The sequence below is a fragment of the Stenella coeruleoalba genome, assembly GCF_951394435.1.
Source record: "Stenella coeruleoalba genome assembly, chromosome: 16".
Taxonomy (NCBI): domain Eukaryota; kingdom Metazoa; phylum Chordata; class Mammalia; order Artiodactyla; family Delphinidae; genus Stenella; species Stenella coeruleoalba.
Genome location: NC_137162.1, coordinates 80,667,984 through 80,689,370, shown reverse-complemented (window position 1 = coordinate 80,689,370; position 21,387 = coordinate 80,667,984). Strand labels below are relative to the sequence as shown.

At 45.2% G+C, this 21,387-nt stretch overlaps 1 protein-coding gene across 2 annotated transcripts in view; it reads right to left on the bottom strand.

The window, feature by feature from the left end:
* SIPA1L2 (signal induced proliferation associated 1 like 2) overlaps nt 1-21,387 on the bottom strand; it is a 221,100-nt gene that overhangs the window by 92,742 nt on the left and 106,971 nt on the right. For both annotated transcript variants that reach the window (XM_079901080.1, XM_079901081.1), the window contains exon 2: nt 16,125-17,821. In XM_079901080.1, the coding sequence (XP_079757206.1) occupies nt 16,125-17,601 (1,477 nt within the window). In that variant the 5' untranslated portion in view covers nt 17,602-17,821. The remainder of the gene's footprint in view (nt 1-16,124; nt 17,822-21,387) is intronic.

Below are 21,387 nucleotides of genomic sequence, written 5' to 3'. Positions count from 1 at the left end.
TTAGGCATCTGATGAAACCTGTGACATAAATCAAAAGAGCTTCAAATTATTTTAGGGAGAAATAGTGAACAAACAAACAAAACCCCTTTTCAGGATAAAACTGAGAGCCCAGATTAAGTGCACCCAATTATTAATTCTAATACGTGACAACTAAAAATCCCGAAGTGTGTGTGTGCTGCTCTCACACTTAGTAGGTGCTCTAGGGACAGATGACAGAGCAGTGACGGCAGGGGCAGGGGCTGTCTACAGGGGTGCACGGGGGAGTTTTCTGGGGTGATGGAGCTATCCCACATCTTGATTGTGGTGGTGGTTACGTAACACACGCATTTGTCAAAACTCTGAGAACTGTACACCTTTTAAAAGGGGTGAATTTCACTGTATGTGAAGTATATTTTTTTAAAACTGGGGAGGAAACAGAAGGTCAGTGAGAGGAAGAGCTGGTAGTCCTCGGAAGTGGACGGGTCTCTGGCACGGATACAAGTCATGACCGTTTCACTCACCCCAGCAGTTTCACCCCACTGCCTCCAGGGAGGAGAATTACTATTCCTCAAGTAATCACCCTCTCTCTTCCCATTTTCTCAACTATCAGTGGTCCTCAACCGCCGCTCACTTCCTTCCACACTACCGCTCTGCTCAGCACTCCACGGCGTCTGCCAGCAAAGCCAGCACCCACCTTCCAGTCTCTGCCTTAGCAGTCCGCCATGGTGCACCACTGGCCACCCACGTTGGGCTGGGACCCTCTACTTCCTAGACCGCTGGAACGACCCCATTCAGAATGAGGCATCTCCCAGCTCTTTGCTTCTGGGTTTCTTGTGTCGCTCCTCCCCGGCGTCTTCTCAGCCAGGCTGTCCTCTCTGATTCTGCCTCTGTCTTCATGCTTACATGTTTGAAAGCCTATCCTTCTGTCTCCCCTTCCGTCCATCAAACCATCTTCTCCTTTGAAGTCCTCAGTGCTGTCATCCAATCTCTGTCTAGGCTCTTCTCTCATAAATCTCCTCACTCACACGCCTTTGCCCCCTCTGCCTGTCACCCCTCCCACTTTTCTTCGCTTGACGTTCCTATTCATCGTTCCAGACTCAATGCAAACATCACGCCCAGCGGGAATATTCACCGCCTCTCCAGACGAGGCTAAGTCCTTCAAACATTTTTTTTTAAGTATAGTTGATTTACAGTATATTAGTTCCAGGTATACAGCATAGTGATTCAGTATTTTTACAGATTTCACTCCATTAAAAGTTATTACAAGATAATGGCTATAATTTCTGTACAATATAATTGCTGTACAATATATCCTTGTTGCTTATCTATTTCATACAAAATAATTTGTATCTCTTAATCCCCTACTCTGACCCTCCCTGCTTTCCTCTCCCCACTGGTTACCAGTAGTTTGTTTTCTATGGCAATGAGTCTGCTTTTTTTCTTTTATTTTTTAGATTCCACATATATCATACAGTATTTGTCTTTCTCCGTCTGACCTATTTCATTAAGCATAACATTCTCTAGGTACAAACACATTGCTGCAAATGGCAGAATTTCATTCATTTTTATGGCTGAGTAATATTCCATTATATATATGTACCAATTCTTTATCCATTCATCTGTTGATGGACACTCGGGTTGCTTCCATGTCTTGGCTACTGTAAACAGTGCTGTTATGAACATTGGGGTGTGGGTATCTTTTCTAATTAGTGTTTTTGTTTTTTCTGGATATACAGCCAGGAGTGGAATTGCTGGACGATATGGTGGTTCTATTTTTTGTTTTTTTAGGAACCTCCATACTGTTCTCCATAATAGCTGCACCAGTTTACATTCCCACCAACAGTGTAGGAGGGTTCCTTTTTGCCCACATCCTCGCCAACGTGTGTTATTTGTGGACTTTTAGGTGATGGCCATCCTGACTGGTGTGAGGTGATCTATCATTGTTGTTCTGATTTCTATTTCTCTAATAATTAGTGATGTTGAGCATTTTTTTCATATGCTGGTTAGCCATCTGTATATCTTCTTTGGAAAAATGTCTATTCAGGTCTTCTGCCCATTTTTTAATTGGGTTGTTTGGTTTGTGATATTGAGTTGGATAAGCTGTTTATATGTTTTCATTATTAACCCCTCATCAGTCATATCATTTGCAGATATTTTATCCCATTCGGTAGAATGTCTTTTTGTTTTGTCACTGGTTTCCTTTGCTGTGCAAAAGCTTTTAGGTTTAATTAGGTTCCACTTGATTATATTTGCTTTTATTTCTTTTGCCTCAGGAGACAGATCCAAAAAAAATATTTCTATGACTTACATCAAAGAGTGTTCTGCCTATGTTCTCTTCAATGAATTTTATGGTCTACAGGATTTAGGTCTTTAATCCATTTTGACATTATTTTTGCATATAGTGTGAGGAAATGTTCTAATCTCACTCTTTTACATGTAGCTGTCCAGTTTTCCAAGCACCACTTATTGAAGAGACTGTCTTTTCTCCACTGTATATTGTCTCCTTTGTCATAAATTAATTGACCATAAATGTGCGGGTTTACTTCTCAGCTCTTTATTCTGTTCCATTGATCTATATGTCTGTTTTCATGTCAGTACCATGCTGTTTTGATTAGTGTAGCTTTGTAGCACAGTCTGAAGTCTGAGAGGGTGATACCTCCAGGTTTGTTCTTTATTCTCAAGACTGTTTTGATAATTTTGGTGTTTTGTGGATCCACAGGAATTTTAAGATTATTTGTTCTAGTTCTATGAAAAACATCATGGGTATTCTGATAAGGACTGCATTTGATCTGTAGATTGCTTTGGGTAGTATGACCATTTTAACAATATTCTTCCAATCCAAGAGCACCGGATATCTTTCCATTTCTTTGTATCATCTTCAATTTCCTTCTTCAGTGTTTTATAATTTTCAGAGTATAGGTCTTTTACCTCCTGTTTATTCCTAAATGTTTTATTCTTTCAGATGCAATTTTAAACGGGATTGTTATTTTTTGGTCTCTCTTTATAGTAGTTCATTATCAGTCTATGAAAAAGCAACTGATTTCTGTATATTAATCTTGTATCCTGAAACTTTGCTGATTTCATTTATTAATTCTAAGATGTTTTGGTGGGTGTGGGGTGGCCACGACTGGGGAGAAGACTCAGCTACAGGACACAGAGGAGACCCAGTCCAGGGGCAGAGCCTGGGTGGGGTGGCGGCGGCCACTGTGGGCGTTTAGTCAAAAGCAGTATCTCGGGGGCTTTCCTGGTGGCGCAGTGGTTGAAAGTCCGCCTGTCAATGCAGGGGACGTGGGTTCGTGCCCCGGTCCGGGAAGATCCCACATGCCGCGGAGCAGCTGGGCCCGTGGGCCATGGCCGCTGAGCCTGCGCGTCCGGAGCCCGTGCTCCGCAACGAGAGAGGCCACAACAGCGAGAGGCCCGCGTACCGGAAAAAAAAAAAAAAAAGCAGTATCTCAGAAGCATCCCAGATCTCTGAAGATGGCTGCTCCACCACAGCTCACCCCACCAGCCCTTCTTCAAAGGTACCTGCTCTGTGGTTGTGGGCTGGCTAGCTTCTGATGGCCTGTCCCTGCCGCACACCGCCCTCCAACGCTGGCTGGGGGTGGCGCCCTCTAATCTGCAGAACCATCCCGTTCCTCTCTCAGCTTTGGCATTTCTTTGGCTTCTTCCTAGTTTTCTGCTCCTTTGTGGTTTTATGCCCCTTTTGTATTCCTTCATTATCATTTTCTTGTGGTGTTTGAAACGGGGAGAGATAACATGTGTGTTGAAACTGTCACGTATAACTAGCAGTCCTAAACTCACTTACTCCTAAATATCTATAATTCGAATGAGCCTGATAATGGGTTTCTGAATCTGAGCTTTCCTACTTACCACCTGCTTAACCTTGGGTTGGTTACATAACCTTTCTTAACCTCAGCATCCCCACCTCATCCCCCCCTAAAATATATATAATACATTTATCATCATTAACCTGAGAGAGACGATATAGTTGAAGGCAGGCATATTAATGAAAACAACAACAAAAAAAACTCAATGAAAGACAAAAAGGGAGTCAACATCAAATAAACAGCATTATGGGGCATTTTCCTTTTAAGCCCAACAGTCTGATAGTTCAAGAGTCATCTATAGGAGATTCATACTTTTCATCTCAAAAGTTGATCTGTAATCAGAGGTTACGTCGCATTCAGGGTAGTCTTTTAAAGAAAGCAGTGGCATATATAATATTTTACTGAATAATTTCTACCAGTAACGAATTTCTTTTTAAATGAGGGGAACCCAAAATATGTATATTACCCTATCCACCAAAGATGGCAGGCAAATTGGTGAGAAAAACAATTTTTTCCTTAGTGTCTACCTCTCCAAGCCATGACCCACACTTGTTTTTGATTTTCCTGTCTCTCACACAGACACACACCTTTTGAACGCAAGTAGAGAAGACATTTCTGCTACGTACAAACCATCACACCTTTGGTCTTGCCAGTTCTAAGGCCCCGTAGCTATTTTCTAAGGGATCTCTCTGTGCTTTCAGTCTCACCAAGAAATCCAGCAGGTTACCTGCACGTGTTTCTAAAGAAACCACAGTCTTAGGCTGCGCACTGTAACGTTCTGTCTAGCTTTCATATGGGGCGTTCCGCACACGGTGGAGGTTAGAGCAGGCAAGGTGCTCCCTATGGCCTCCAGGACGGAGCCTAGGGGACCCTCTCAGATGACACCTGGTCCCCTTCAGGACAGCTCAGCCTGTTCATCTGCATCACAAGAGCCTTCCCCTCTATGGGCACAGGACAGTGAGCCCCTCACCCACTTGAGCCCATCATTATCCCAAGCCCTTGATTTCCATACAGTTGCTTCAAGGGGGAATCAAATAAAATCCTTCCTTGGCAGAACGGAAGCTCTGAAAAGACTGGAAAAGCTGAATGAAAATCTACATATTGTGCAAATACAACAGGGCCAGATTAAAAGAAAAAAATTGGTTAACAAGATTTCAGCGTAGGAAATGAGATTCAGTTTATCTCTGTGGTGCACTTTGGCTGCTCAGTAAAGAAAAGAAAAAATTCTAACTCAGAGGAGTTTTAGAAAAGAAAAGGGGTACGTTGAACCTTAGCCCAAAGGCTGTTTCCAGGTACTGTCGTATCTTGGAAGGGAGAGGTATTGGGTCCGTCACTCTTGGAATGAACAGGTGAGGATCTCAACTCTACACGCCTCCCGAGGCCAGTATGTAAAAGAGAAGCCCCGTGGCTCTGCCTCACGTGATTTCTCAGAGGTGTCAGCACCATATGGGCCACGGCACCATCAACAAGTCCACAAGAGCCACTAGCAGCTGTGGACTATGCCCCATCGCCCTGCATTGGTTAGTACTCACAGCAGAAGCTTTCCTTCAATGCTTCTTTGTTCTTTCAATAGTCAGTTGATCATTTAATTGTCAGCTCACTGCCTATCTGGGTTAAACCCAAGGCTGCAGGTGGCTGCTGTCTAAGCTCCTACCTATGATGTATCTTCTGTCACTTTCTCCTCCAAACAACTGTTAAATCACCTCCCCCATTCCAGGAGTTATAAAGACGTGAACAGGGAATGGTGAATACATAAATGGACGAATGAAAAAAAACAACAGGACATGCTTTTGCAGATACTAACATTAAGAGTCATCAGAGAACCTCAAGGAATCTCAAACTCCCTGCTAATGTTTCATGGATTAAATTACCTAATTTGATGGGGAAAATGATGCATTTTTGCTATGTGAATTCTCCTTTGACCAAAATTTAACCAAAGCATTAGCTAAGCTTGAAAAATCTGAGGTATTACAGTGAAAATAACAATATTAAACATACCTTATGTAAATTAACTCATTCATCTCCCTACCTATGAGTAGGTATCCCCATTTTACAGATGGTAATACTGACGCTGAGAAGTGAATGATGCGCTCAAGGTCACAAGCCCCTGTGACAGAGTCAGGATGCAAACCTTGGCAGTCTGGCTTTAGAGCTCTCTCATGTAAAGCAACTCAAGGGTGATGAGGTTACCGTGAAGACTTAAATTATAAGAATCAACTCATGCACAGTAAAACGAACACAACATAAAGATGAGACAACAAATCTGTCCTGAACATAAGGACGGTATCTTGGAAGATGCAATTTTAAGAAAACCTTGAATAAAAAGCGCAAGTCTGGGGACTTCCCTGTTGGCGCCGTGGTTAAGAATCTGCCTGCCAATGCAGGGGACATGGGTTTGAGCCCTGGTCCGGGAAGATCCGACATGCTGCGGATCAACTAAGCCCATGCACCACAACTACTGAGCCTGCGCTCTAGAGCCCACAAGCCACAACTACTGAGCCCACGTGCCACAACCACTGAAGTCCGTGCACCTAGAGCCCGTGCTCCACAACAAGAGAAGCCACCACAATGAGAAGCCCGCGCACGAGGAGTGGCCCCTGCTCACCGCAACTAGAGAAAGCCCACGCACAGCAACGAAGACCCAACACAGCCAAAAATAAATAAATGAATGAATAAATTTATTAAAAAAAAACCCTGCAAGTCTGGAGAAGTAAGGCAGCTATCAAAGACTTCCTTTGATAATGCATAATTTTTAGTGTCATTTTGCTACAAGAATGGGAAGGAGAAAGAAAACACTACGAGAGCAAAGAAAGGGTTCACTGCGTAAAAGCTGAGAGGCCCAGATCATTATTGAGCCGAGTAGTCGTCCAGCTTTCCTTTTATTTCCTAAGTGAGACAAAGAGCGAAATAAATTTTGGATCTGAACAAATGCAAGGTAGGTGGGTTTTAGTAAGTTCTAGGTGCTCTGAGACCTTACCTTCCAGAGACCTTGACTTCCAGCTACACTGGACCAGTGTTACCAAATGCCAAGTTCGTGTGCTCAATGCACAGTGAGGCCAAACAGACCCAAACGTCGGAGTTTGGAGCAGAGAAAGGTTTATTGCAGGACCATGCGAGAAGACGAGTGGCTTGTGCCCCAAAAGCCCCGGAACTCCTTGAAGGGCTTCAGAGCAAAGCACTTTTAAAGGCAAGGTGAGGGAGGAGTGTGGTTAGTTGTTGCGAACTTCTTGGGGTCAGAATCCTTTGTTCTTGCAGCTGTCCACATAGGTCAGGTCACCATGTTCCCATAAACCTCCAACAAGACAAATGTTATTCTCTGTTCTGCAACTTTTTATCTCTATATGAATGCGAAAGTGCTATACCTTTAAAGGTCACAGCCTTGAGAACGGGCTCTCCTGTATATTTCAGGCTATAGGCAACATTCTTAACTTGTAGCCAAAGCAATAAAATACAAAGGCTAAAGTCAAAGAAACAGATCTAATATGGAGGCAGATTTGTTCTTCCTTATTACACCAGTAGCAAAATGCAAGCAAGTTTTCCCAGTTAACTGCCGTAGGAGTCAAACTATACAGAAATATTAGAGTATTAATAACTCTTCCTAGAGAAATATGAGAGCATCAGTCCCTCCTCAGTAACTGACTGAGAACACATCTGAGGACGAAGGATGAATAGGATGAACTAGCATACAGTCCTAAAATGCTGCAGGGGATGGGAACTGTGACCTCCCAGCACAGCATACATGTTTCCCAGCCCCCACTACCCTCTGTCCCCTCAGCCACATGGAACCCATATGACTATAACCCACAGGCTGAACCCCCCTGTGCAGCTGGGTGATTCCTCCGTGCTAAGAGCCCCCCTGGACCTCCACAGGAGTTCTGTTTGTGGAGGTACTGGCCAGGCGCTATGGTTAAGAACTGAGTTGATTGTGTCCACTAAAGGAAGAATTTGCATCCCAGAACAGTACAATTGTTAGGTGGTACTCAGTTCCCCCATGTGAATTTAATAGTGTCCAATTCGCTATTAATTTTCTGCAGTGACTGTATAAAACCAGAGGGGGAAAAAAAAAAGGAGCCACCAGGCATGAAATTCAAAGCAAATGCAGCCATGCATCGCTCAGCAATGGGGTTCATTTGATATGTAAAAGTATCCTCCTGCCCACAACCGCCGCATTAGTGAAACTTAAGTGAATGTGTTTGCAATGGAGTGGCAGACTTCACCAGACACCTTTCCCCCGGGGCCCACCCTGCCATATGGTTCTCTCTACTATTTTCTCGCTTCATCTTTTTAACCATGAAAATAAAGTCCTGCCCTTTAAATGCTGCACCGGTGGTGGGGACACTAGTTTCTTTTTCGAGAGAAGTCTCATACAGTTATTGAAGAACTCCTGGGAGGACCAGGATATATACTATGTAACAGGCACTGTTCTAAGCCCTTTACAGGAGATATTTTTATATTTTTATTATGATCCCATTTTTAGATGATGAACTGAGGCACAAAGAAGTTCAAGAAGTTGTCCAAAACTGAGCTGGGATGTAAACCCAAGAGTCTGATTTCAGAACAGTCTATGCTCATTACATCAAGATACGCTGCCCTGCCTGCCAGTAACAGGCCTCCAACTACAATGAGAATGGACAGACACCGCTGCCCACTGGCAAAAAGACAATTCCCCAGCCACTAAAGAGTTGGTTGGTATCAAGAGGGGCAAGAGTTATTAGACATATTCTAGAAGAATTCTTTGCTTTTATTTGTTAATTTAGCAGATGTATGTACGAATAAGACGTTTCAGTTAAAATATTAAGGACAAAGATTACCACTGGAGAAAAGGATAAATTTACATAGAGCTGGGTAACAGTAGTTAAAAAAATTAGTGAACTTAAAGATTTTTACAGAAAAGAGGCCCTGGAGAGAATGCCTGGAGGTGCTGCATACCCAGCAGCCAGGGCTGGGCCAGACACAGGAAGGGCCTTCAAGGCTTAAGGGCTGGCATCTTGGGGTGTAATAAGGGAACAACAAATCTGACTCCATACTGGATGTTTCTTTTACTTTCACCTTTGTATTAATACTCTAATATTTCTGTATAGTTTGACTGATGTGGCAGTTAACTGGGAAAACTTGCTTGCATTTTGCTACTGGTGTAATAAGGAAGAACAAATCTGCCTCCATATTAGATCTGTTTCTTTGACTTTAGCCTTTGTATTTTATTGCTTTGGCTACAAGTTAAGAATGTTGCCTGCAGCCTGAAATATACAGGAGAGCCCGTTCTCAAGGCTGACCTTTAAGGGTCTAACACTTTTCTATTCATAGGGCGATAAAAAGTTACAGAACAGAGAATAACAATTGTCTTGCTGGAGATTTCCGGGGAACATGGTGACTTGACCTATGTGGAGAGCTGCAAGAACAAAGGATTCCGAGACCAAGAAGTCTGCAACAACCAGCCACAACCCTTCCCCCTTCGGGGATAAAAGACGCCTCAGTTCTAACTCAAGTTAAGATGGTTCTTTGGGACACTAGTCCACCTTCTTCTCAGTCGGCTGGCTTTCCAAATAAAGTGGCCATTCCTTGCCCCAACAAGTTGTTTCTTGATTTATTGGCTGGTCACGTGGTCAGCCGTCTGACCTTGGACTCGGTAATAGGGGCAGAAATGGACCTTGGAAAGGCCAGTCTTACGCCCTACGCTGTGGTACGGATATGGCTTCTGTTGGACACCCAGTCTGCTCAGAAGCAGCTAAACACTCTTTTCTGAAAAATTCCAACCTTTTCAAAAAGAATTCCAATCTGCCCACACCTAAGAAGTCTTGTAAAGCTACGATGGGAAGGGGAAATCAAAGAAGTTCTCTGTCCTATTCATGGACACATGACGGAACTGTAAACACTAGGGCCCCTAAGCACCAGGCAGTGGGGACAGAAGAGGGCAAACTAAGACTCTCTTTCATACACACTACAGAGTCTGCCCCATAAAACCAATTCAGCTCTTTACAAAGGATTTCTACTAGATACATACTTCTTTTGTTGTACTTGTCATAGAAAATTCCAAGAAAAAAATGAGCTGGGCACAAAGGCCTCCTTCACAGAGTTCAGTGAAGATTTGGGAACCCCAGAGTGCCAAGGACATCCCAAACAGCCCCTCACAGCCACTTCACCTTAACCTGCAGATTTCAGGGGAAATTCAAAGAGAATGTCTCTGTGCATTTCAATACAGATAGCAAAAACAGTAAATTCTAGGGCTTCCCCGGTGGCACAATGGTTAAGAATCTGCCTGCCAAGGCAGGGGACATGGGTTCGAGCCCTGGTCTGGGAAGATCCCACATGCCGTGGAGCAACTAAGCCCACGCGCCACAACTACTGAGCCTGCACTCTAGAGCCCACGAGCCACAACTACTGAGCCCGTATACCACAACTACTGAAGCCCGCGCGCCTAGAGCCCGTGCTCCCCAACAAGAGAAGCCACTGCAATGAGAAGCCCGCGCACCGCAACGAAGAGTAGCCCCTGCTCGCTGCAACTAGAGAAAGCCCGTGCACAGCAACAAGGACCCAATGCAACCAAAATAAATAAATTTAAAAAAAAACAACTAAAGCTAGCTTACAAAAAAAAAAAAAGTAAATTCTAAAGCTTAACAATTCCCCTGCCCCTCAAGGTAAGTTTGAGAACGATACTCATGGCAAGTGTGTACAGGAAGGGCCCTGGAGGTTTGCTAGTTTTAAGAACTGTATCCATTTTTTTCTTTCTTATTATTTTAAAGATTCTCATTTTAAATATATCATGAAAATTTACAACTTACATTTTTAAAAAAATTAAGTAAATGATTTTTAAACTGTTTTTGATTTATAGAAAAGCTGCAAGGATAGCAGAGTTCTTTTATACCGCTCACCCAGTTTCCTAGCTGTTACCAGCATACATACTTTGGTATATTGGTTCAATTAATGCACCAATATTGGTATATTATTATTAACTGAAGTCCATAGTTTACTCAGATTTTTTTAGTTTTTACCTAGTGTCCTTTTTCTGTTTGAGGATCCCATCCAGGACACCACATGACATTGTCATAGTGTCTCTTTAGGGTCCTCTAGACTGACAGTTTCTCAGACTTCCCCTTTTTTGATGACCGTGGCAGTTTTGAGGAGTACGGGGCAGGGATTTTGTAGAATGTGCCTCAGTTGGGATGTGTCTAACGTTTTCCCCTAAACAGACTGAGGTTATGTTTTTTGGAGAGGAAGACCACAGAAACGCCACTCCCATCACATCAAGGGTACAAACCATCCACATGATTTGCCCCTGTTGATGCTGACCTGGTTCACCTGGCTGGGGCCATGCTCGCCAGGCTTCTCCCCTCTTCCCACACTCCATCCTTCGGAGGTGAGTCACTAAGCACAGCCCACTTTCAAGTGGAGAAGGGGAAGGCCATGACTGAAATTTCTATAATTTTTCAAGGTTTATGAATTTTCAACTTTATAGCAATTTGCTTTTCAAGTAAAGATCTGTTGTTAAAATGAACGTTCATTAATATATTTGTCATGAGTAGTGTTGCAGGTGGAGGAAATATAGGTGTCTTTATCACTATGTTTCTGTCAAGCTGAAAGATTTTTCTTTGAAGTAAAGCAAATACAGTCATTAACTCTTCTGCCCAGATCACGGCTGGCAAATACCTGGCATCTCCCCATGTGCCCGCGGCGGACGATGATATTGCTAATGGCTCTTAGAGCACTGACGCAGCTGTGTACACAATGACAGAAGTACCAATGAAGGAAGCATGAGCGCCCAAAGCAAGCTCCACATACATCCATTTACCTGCATCAGGAAGAGTCTAGCAGGATAACGATGAAACTATTCATGGGAATTGTCTCTTTCTTATGGATTCGAGGGGTTTTCTTTCTCTTTCTTTTGCTTCCCTACCTTTCCTTATTTTCCCATAATGATTATATAGTATTTACACGCCATTTAAAAATCCTAAACCAAAAAAAAAAAAAAAGATAAATATTGTCAATCTTAGTATTCCCTCCACTCTCCACGTCCACAGGAACATACATCATGCTCCCAAAGGCTCAGACACAGTTCAGCCACTTTTCATCCCCCCCCCCGAGTTATCAAAGAGGCGCAGCTGTATCCTTCTCTCTGGTTTGACCTCCGTTTACCCCAAAGTGACTTACTTCGTCTTCAGGAGCCATTCTTGTGTGCGTGACCTGAAGCAAGGCATCGGGCAGCTTCAGAACTCCTGAGCAACTCTCAGGTACACTATTGCCTAAAAAGTGCAAGACACACAGAAACCCACGGCATCCCTCCGCTGTCCGCGTGGCTCCGGCCCCAGTCACACTCGGGACAGTCAGTTGCTGGCCAGCGGCTCTAAGTGGCTGTAAGCCCCAGGAGGTCTGCTGTGCTGCAAGGGAAGCTAAAGGCAATTCAAACCAAGACCACAGGTGGAATCCTCATCTAGGGGGCCCTAGCTCCCAGGAGGGAACCGCAGTTTCACTAGAGTTCCATGAGGGACAGAGCGGCCTGGCACACAGCACCAGGGTCATCGCCAGTGAAAGGAAGGGACATTCGAGAGCATTCACTAAGCTTGCTACAATCCGGCTCTTTTAAAAAGCCGTTTCACTGAAGGCTACAGAGGGATTTGCCCAGACAAGCAACGCTGCCCACAGGGCACCGTGGCAGGCCACTCCCCTCCATAAATCCCTTTGCAAAGTTATTCAAAGCCGTTCAAAGACTACGTGTCACAGGAATACACCTCAACATAAGGACAGCCTTTCACGTTAGCTACCCAATAAAGAGTCAACCAGTGTGATGAACTGGGCGATTGGGGTTGACATGTATACATACACTGATGTGTATAAAACTGATGACTAATAAGAACCTGCTGTATAAAAAATAAATAAAATGAAATTAAAAAAAAATAGTCAACCACCTTATTAAAGCTGAAAAGGTTTACCTATGACAATCGATGTAGGACATCGTCACTTGAAAGAAGGGAAAGAAAGAGAGAGAGATTCAGAGAGCTGGGTCTTTTAAACCTTTCCCAGCGATTGCGAGCCATGTCATTCTTTTGAAAATGAAGTTTCACACAGAACAATGAAGAATGGAGGAAAAGAAAAGGCATTCTGGAAAGTATCAAAAGATTCCTTGAAAGCCTGCTTCCAAAGAGAAGAACTGAGTGAAGGGGAAAGAGAAAAAGGGAAAGAAAAAAATCTGCAGAAATGCTCTGTGACAGTCTGCCCAGGGCCTCTGTTTTTAAACACAATGCTGTCCCTGCAACTCGTGATGTGTTGGCAGATATGAACTCCAGCGGTTGAAGCTGGCGTGAAAAATGGGGGGGAAATCATTAATTTAATCATCGCACTTTATCTGGCAGACACATGCTTTTGTGATCCTTGGGAAAGAGCTGGGCTCCAGTCCCACATGGAGGAGGCCTCGGCCACCTGGCCGCTGGGAATCCGGGCTGCTGCCTCTGCCTTTAGTCCTTAATGGCTCTACAGAGAGACCAGCAAAAGCAGCAGCAGCTTCCATTGTAGCCAATTGCAGTCTGAAGCCACACAGGCCCACGGGGGAAGAGCGGAATCGCTAAATATAGGAGGAAGCAGGCATAGTCCCGGGCTGCAGGGAGAGAGCGCAGAGTGGCGGGGCTGGGCTGGGTCTGATTCTATCTCCTCCTGCTCTGTCCTGGCCCCGAGTCCCATTAGCCACACAACAGTCACCGTGCCCAGCACAGAACTGCAGCACACAAGACAAAGGACCCCGGGGACGGCTGTCCCGCACCTTCATCGTGCAGGCTTAGCGCAGGAGTCTAGAATTTGGCTGTCTGCCTCATTCACAGACCCAGAGTGCGCCCAGCACCCCGGAACTGTCAAACCGCACGTCTACACCCACTTACAACTCACCACAGGGCATCTACTCTCGGGTTTTTCTTATTTATGTTTTATTGCACATTCAAAATCTACCAAGTTTGATGGTGTCATTTCTAAAGCCCTGGGAAATCCTCAGTAGCAAATCAGGAAAAGTGGAGGAAATAAACCACTCACAGACAACTCTTTACAATTATCAGGAAGTGACAGAGTTCAGGAGAAAAACTACGAAAACCAGTCAAGAGAATTAAGAGAATCTAGCAACCTAAAACTATCTCGTGGAACAGACCTTAAGGACATTAAATGGATCAGAGGGCGGCAGCCCTGCCTGGGCCCAGAAAACATCAGTCCTTTATTCCATATACACTGTGTAGACTTACTACACTAAGCTATGCAAAGGAGTACAACAAATGAGATGCTGGCACGAAGCATTTGCATAAATGCACATGTATACAGATACATACACACATACAATTTTTACATTCTGGTGTTTTACAGGGTGAATCGCAAACCACTTACAAAACTCAGCCAGGATGACTCATCGCGCCTAAGGATGTCGGGGTACAACAATCCCAACAGGCTATTTTATTGCTAGCATTGACAGCCATGGCTTCAGTCGATGAAAAAATCTCTTAAGCAGGAAGCCTATTTCTCCATGGTCTCCCTTTCCAAAAATAACTAAGTTCCACCTCGAGAGCATCCGTGAGCAGAGTTTATAATCCTCTGCCCCTGGATGAACAGTCCTGCGTTATTTCCGGCACAGATTAAATAGAAGACCCGAGATTCTGTGCGCTCACTGGCCGGAAGGCCGTAACATCACAATGGGTGATGCTGACTCCCACCAGCAGCCAGGGCTGAGACGGGAGCGTTGGGGACACAGCCAGGCACTCAAGATGTTGACAAAGTTATTTCAGTCCCGTCATGTCGTCCGTAGACCAGAAAGACAACTCAAGCTACGTGACCAGTCGCAACTCAAACGCCTGCTTATCTAGCTACGTCGCTTATCAACGTTCTTTTCATTCCATTGATTAATATGATTTCATAATATTATGATTATGGATGACTGGTTAAATCTGGAATGATGCAAAAGGGGGGGGATGATTAATTTAATAATTGCACTTGGTCCAGCTTGTAGTCCAGGGGAAAAAGCACTAAGAAGGCTCCAGGGACTGAAGTGGATGGAGTGACCTCCTGAGGTTAGAGCCACAGCCCGACCAACCCCAAAAAGAAACAGCTGGAGTCAAAGGTTGCAGGCAAGCATTCTGAAGACAGAAACCAATACTAAAATGAATTCTAAGTACAGTCAGCTGGAATTTATCCACAGCAGAAGGCACAGAAGGAGGAGAGGCCCCCCGAGACTGACTGGGCCACCTCTGCCTCCTTCGTGCTCTAAGAGGTGACACCTGGGAATGGAGGGGGGTGGCAGGTGAAACCGCAAACAGAAAACTAAGCCCCAAAGAGTATGCTGTCCTAGAAGGAAGGGGCCACGGAAGCAAGTCATACCCACTAAGAAGACAGGGCGAGAGTCCCTGGGTGTTCTGTTTGGCGTGTTACTGACGTGCGCGTGGTACACGTTTCTCTGTGGGCCTGTAAGACAGAGTGGCGTCTCATGTCCCTGGCATGACTAACGACACATTGAAAGGCTGAGGATTCAACTACATGACTTCTGAGGGATGCATCCTTCGAGGCTAAGCATACAAATAAAATAAACATCATTTATTCTACGCGTACTTGAAGAATTTCTGAAATAACAATACCAAGGAAATATCTGTATCTGAACCTTTAAGCCTATGTGTAAAACTGCAAGAAGACTAAATCTGTCTATCCTACTAATTTATACATTCATACATTCTTTCCACAAAGATTCACTTAACACTTCCACTATGTACAACAAGGCAGAAGGAGCTGTGAAGACATAAAATTAAAAAGATGAAGCAAAGGTGTAGGAGAAAAGTACAGAAAAAACGAGAGGGAAAAGAACTAGAACCAGAACTGTACCCAGTGTAAGATTATTCAGAGCAATGAAAGAGCAATGGAGTTCATCAGCGAAGACTTCCTAAAAGGGGTAAACCTAAGTGGAGTCCGACATCTGTGACACTCACACGTGGGCAGAGAGAAGGAAAGAGCAGACGTTTCCACATCAGGGACTAGGGATCAGCAAAGGCAGGGAACTGGGGATTTCTAAAGAAGGGATCTGGGACCTCCCTGGTGGTCCAGAGGCCAGGACTCCGCGCTTCCACCGCAGGGGGCACGGGTTCCATCCCTGGTTGGGGAACTAAGATCCTGCGTGCTGCACGGCGTGGCCCAAAAAATTAAAAAAATAAAAAATAAATAAAGAAGGGATCAGTCCGGCAGCAGTGGAGGCTCTGTGACACAGAACAAGCTCCAACCCAGCGGACAACGGCCTCGGACAGGCTCCGACCCAAAGCCGCGTACCACAAGGGGCCCCAGGGAAGCGGCCCCGGGACACACAGGGCCCCTTACCTTTGCCGTAGAAGAACCTGCGGTAGTAATAGGCCCCCAGGTCGATGTGCTCGATGACGTAGCGCCTGACCTTCTCCCTGTGGATTGGCTGGTTCTCCCTGGGCACCTCCAGGACCGAGACGCCCGCGTTGGTGCAGTGAGAGCTGAGGGAGGCCTCAAAGGAGCAGCCTTCCCCGGAACTGAAGGAGGACGAGTTGGCCCTGGACAGCGCGATCCTCCGGTCGCCCTCCCCGCCTGTCTCATTCCGAAAGTAGGGACAGCTGAGGACCAGGTCGTTGCTCTTCCCATCCCCGTCGTCCGTGTCCAGGTTCTCTTTGGAGTTGAGGTCCTCTTTGCTCCCCAGCGGGGAGTCACAGCCGCCCGTCGGGCCCATGGGCATCTGGGTCTGGGATGCCGCCGAGGCCCCGGTGGTGATGTTTTTCCTCTTCCCCACGTTCGCCCTCGTGGCCATGGCTTCGTTGATATTAAACAAGATGCTCTGGACGTCATAATGTGCAAAGCAGCGCTGGCAGTTCCAAGGGCGGACGCCCCTCTCCAGACGCCCGTCCTCCAGCTCAGAGGCGAACTTGAACGTCTCGTGCTCACTTTTCACGGTCCGCAGCTTGCGGAAGAGGGACGTCTCCATGGACTCCGACTTCAACCTCCGTTGGAAAGGCTTGTCCCTGTCTCTCCCCAGGAGGAGGGCACTGTCCATATAGTCTAATCCTGAGATGTGCACGAATTCGCCTCTAGAAATCTGTGCTGCGGCGTGAAGGCTGGGGGAGATTGCAGGGTCGCAGGGGAAAAACTCGGGGAACCCGAACGGGGCCATCACCCTGTGGTCGTAGTTCTCTAGCCGGTAGCCTCGGAGCATAGCAAAGAAGTTCTCCCCCGACAGGCCCTGCCGGTCGATGGAAGACGTGCTCCCGTACTCCCGGTGCAGGGCGGCCCCGGTATTGGGGTTCACTGCATTTTGGTCTAGGACGTCTTCCGCGTCGATGTCACTGATGGTAACATCACTGTTGCTCCTCTGTCTTATGGGGTGCAGTCCTCTTTGCGGAGAGTGAACGAAGATGTCTCCGACGGTAGACTTCGCCTCCACGAAGTCGAGGTCGAGCGGCTCCTCTTGCTGGCGGTCACTCTGGTTGTTCTGCCCGTTGTGCATAATGGACGTGACACTTTCGTAGCTGGGCTGTGACCGGCTTTCCCACAGGGCCTTGCAGGTCAGCTCCTTGGAGCAGTCCTTTTTAGGAGGCCACTCAGACACCCTTGCTCTGACACCCATCTTGGGCACGGCCGGGGTACCGTTAGCCGGACCACCGTTCTCATTGGAACTGGAAGCATTTAAGGAAGGGGTGGGTCCCATGTTGCCATTGATGGCTTTAAATTTTCGAGCAAAATAATCATCGGACTGCATGATTCTGGGAGGACCCTTGAACTTCGACGAGGCTCTGCCGACCTTTTGCTGCTCTTCCTGTGACTGCCTGGGGTCACTCATGTCTACCGATGACGCAGGAAGCTCCAAGCCTCGCCGGAAAGACTGATGTAAATCCAATGACACTGTTATTTACAAAGGCTTCTTCTATACTTGTATAGAAGCAAACATCCTCAGAGTACAGTTCCTCCAAAACCAACTTGCTTCTCAGTTGCTGTAATAATTTTGAACACCTCTGTCCTTTTCAAAAGCATCCCTTAAGACATCTGGCCAGTTCCTTTACCTGAATTAAAAAACAGAAAATAGCCATTAACAATCACTGTAGCTCCAGGTCAATACATTCCCCACGTGGTTTCTCATCTGCCCTTCTCGCCAATTCCCCGTAAACTGTCGTGATGTTTCATGGTTCCCTGTTCACACTCTCCTTCTCTCCGGAACACTCTGCCTACCCACTGTACCTGGCTGCTTAAAATTTACACCACACAATCGAGCAGTCCCCTCCCACGCTCAGCCCACATCTGAGCAAGGACCGCTTCCTCTATGTTTCCATGGCATCTGCACCTACCCCAATCACAGCACTTTCCCTGATACTCTTACTGCTGCCGTACTGATCTGTCTCCACCACCAGCTAACTGTAAGCTCCTCTAAGCCAGGAGCTATGCCCTTCATCTCAGTATCAACGTTATCTATTGATGTAACCTGGCTTAAATCAGGTAATCAAGCAACATTTCAATTAGTTGTAAGAGTAACACAATGGTCATGCAATTGTTTGAGTATTCTTAAACTTTCTTTCAAACCAGTTAAACTCAAAATGTCCAGCAGCACCAAGGTCAATACAAGGCATTAACAATGAGTTTCCAGAATGCTCTCTCGCAAGCAAATAAGAACTCACAGAGATGCCCTGACAGTGAGAAGGCGTCTTCAAGAATCTGGTGTCTGAACAAATACAACTTTCTAGTTCATTACGCCACTAGCAAGTTGACAAACGTGCAGGGAAGCTTAGAGATTTAAGACACAATTTACCTTTGTGTCTGGCAGAAACTTGACTTCACCAACTCTCCTCTTTAATTACAAATAATTTTTCCATTTGTTCTATCTTTAATTAGACAGAAATATTTTCCAGGTATTACTATTTCCCGAACTCATGGCTGTCATAACTGAGGAAATAATGATGTTTTAGGGTGTGGCAAACAGAGAGGGAAGGTGCAGTCAGATGCTTCCGTGCACTCGGCAGGCCAGGATATGGCCAGAGTTCTCAGAGAGAGACCAGAGCTGACGGCATCTTATCTATTTCACTTAGAAGTATTGTATTGAAAAGAACCAGAGACGATTCTGAATCATAGTGATTTCCTCTATAATTTAGGTTATCATCAAATCCTTTCCCGGAAACTGAAACAAAATGACGACCGAGATACGAAGGAAAACAACTTCTCGCCTAACAGCTCTCTGTTGAAATGGTATTGGATTCACTGTAGTAGGCTTCTGCATAACCTATACATGCTATTAAGTCTCCTGCTTACAGAACACTCAACACAATTTGAAAGGGTAAGAAAAGCTTCTCATGGTTGGTTCAGAGCTATGTGAATTCTCAAGAGGCATTAATCTGATACGTATTTTCATTATCTAATACTGATCTGTATCCTTGTTACCGAAGAAAGAAACATACCCTACCGAGCACCCCGTTCCAAACACTGAACTGTGACGTTTCTAGAAATATAATCAGGAGCTAAGTGCTCACCACCCCAAGGAATTAGCAAAAGAACAACAAAATGTACCGAAAGAAACCACGAAAGAAGGAATGAAGAAAGATACAAGCTGGAATTAATGGAATGGCAGGGGGTAGGGGATAAAAGAAGAGACAAATCCAAAAGGTGGATTTTTTTTTTGAAGAATAAGAAAATAGATACACTCCTTCCCAAACCTGAAAAAGGGAAAGAAAGAAAGAAAGGGAGAATAATATTACATAAGTTTGGAAAGGAGAAAGGAGAAATGACCACACGTATAGGAGGTATTGAAATAAATATAAGTGTAAAAGAATTATACCACAAGCAACTCTACAGCAACAAACTTAGAAACATAGAAGAAACTAAGGTTTCCTGGCAAAACACAAACTCCCCAAACCCATCCAAGAATGGAAAATTTAAACAGAGTGATTAGCACCAGAGAGAGTAGAAATAGAACAATCCCTCACTAAATATATGACCGATATATGCACAAAATGCAAAGAGCTACCTCAACCACGACTTTGAAACCCCTGCATCCTCTCATTTATGGGACCAAATGCTATCTAAAAATGTAGCTTGTACCTTGCTTTTCTTCCTTTTCCCTGTCGTGGCACACACTGAAATACCAATGTTCCCACAGCACGTGGCAGTCAAAGCAGGAAGGTGCTCAAGGCTCGGGGCACAGGTGAGACTCTGGTCCCCCTCCCCGACTCCACCACCAGCAAACCAGCACCCCCCCCTTACCAGCAGCCCGCTCACACACCCCAGAAGGATGCTCTGAGTTCAAGCCACCTGCCAGGAATGTGTAAAACACAGAAACCTGAAAACTAGGATTAACGTGGACAACACAGACACTGAGTAACTTGTTCTGGAAAAACTAACCATAAAGTTATCAGAGGTCACTGGGCTTGGACTCATATCTGAAAACTGGTCTTCCAAGCTTTCACAGCCGTTTACATTTACAATAGCATCATTGTTTGCAACAGACAGCATTAAAACTACAAAATCTTTATTCCATAGATCTATTATAGAAATGGAAGGGCTTCCCTGGTGGCGCAGTGGTTAAGAATCCGCCTGCCAATGCAGGAGACACAGGTTCAAGCCCTGGTCCGGGAAGATCCCACGTGCCACGGAGCAACTAAGCCTGTGCGCCACAACTACTGACCCTGCGCTCTAGAGCCCGTGAGCCACAGCTACTGAAGACCATGTGCCTAGAGCCCGTGCTCTACAAGAGAAGCCATTGCAATGAGAAGCCCACGTGCTGCAACTAGAGAAAAGCCCGTGCACAGCAACGAAGACCCAATGCAGCCATAAATAAATAAATAAATTTATTAAAAAAAAAAAAGAAATGGAAGACACCGACAACTGTCAAAAAGTAAGGATGATTACTTTAAAACATGAATGAATAATAGCAACAAATAAAAATAGATGAACTAGTGTTGAATTTTACTACTAGGCTTGCCAAAAACCACAAAAACTGTAGCACACTCAGAGCACACAGACCCTTTGCCAAAGAAATCTTCTGAAAATATTCCTTCAGTTATGATCTTTTCATTTTGTGCGTGCGATAAGAACATTAGCTGTATCAGACGGCCACTGGTTTTTCCTGTCTCAGATGTATTCCTCTTTCATGTGGTAATGGGTACCATACCTCTAACTAAAACCATTTTAGTTATGTGGGGCTAACTCCACCCGTAACATGTGACCCAGGTTTGACCAATGAAAGTGCTGCATCTTCAGGCCACAGTGACTGGTCCAGGGAGGAGCCCAGGGGCCAAGGCAGGAAGGGTACCCCAACACTGGTGCTCTGACCCTTGGCAATGCCCAAGCGGCAGAGGGCTCACCTTGCCAATGTGACTGAGAATGGAAACAGCAGCACGAAGCTGGGCCAAGCGAAAGAAATGACGACTCCTCAGGATGCGGCTCCGGAACCAGTTCCAGAATTTTCCAGCTGCTTGAGCCAACTGATCACCTTTTTTGGTTTATTCAGTTTGACTTAGATTTCTGTGTTTTCCAGACTAATTTTAAATGTCCTAAGAGACCCAGCTTCTATTCAGTGAAAGATCAAAGACAGGAAATTTGACGAACACAGCTACTGTGCACAGTGTTGCCCAGATCGCCTGGT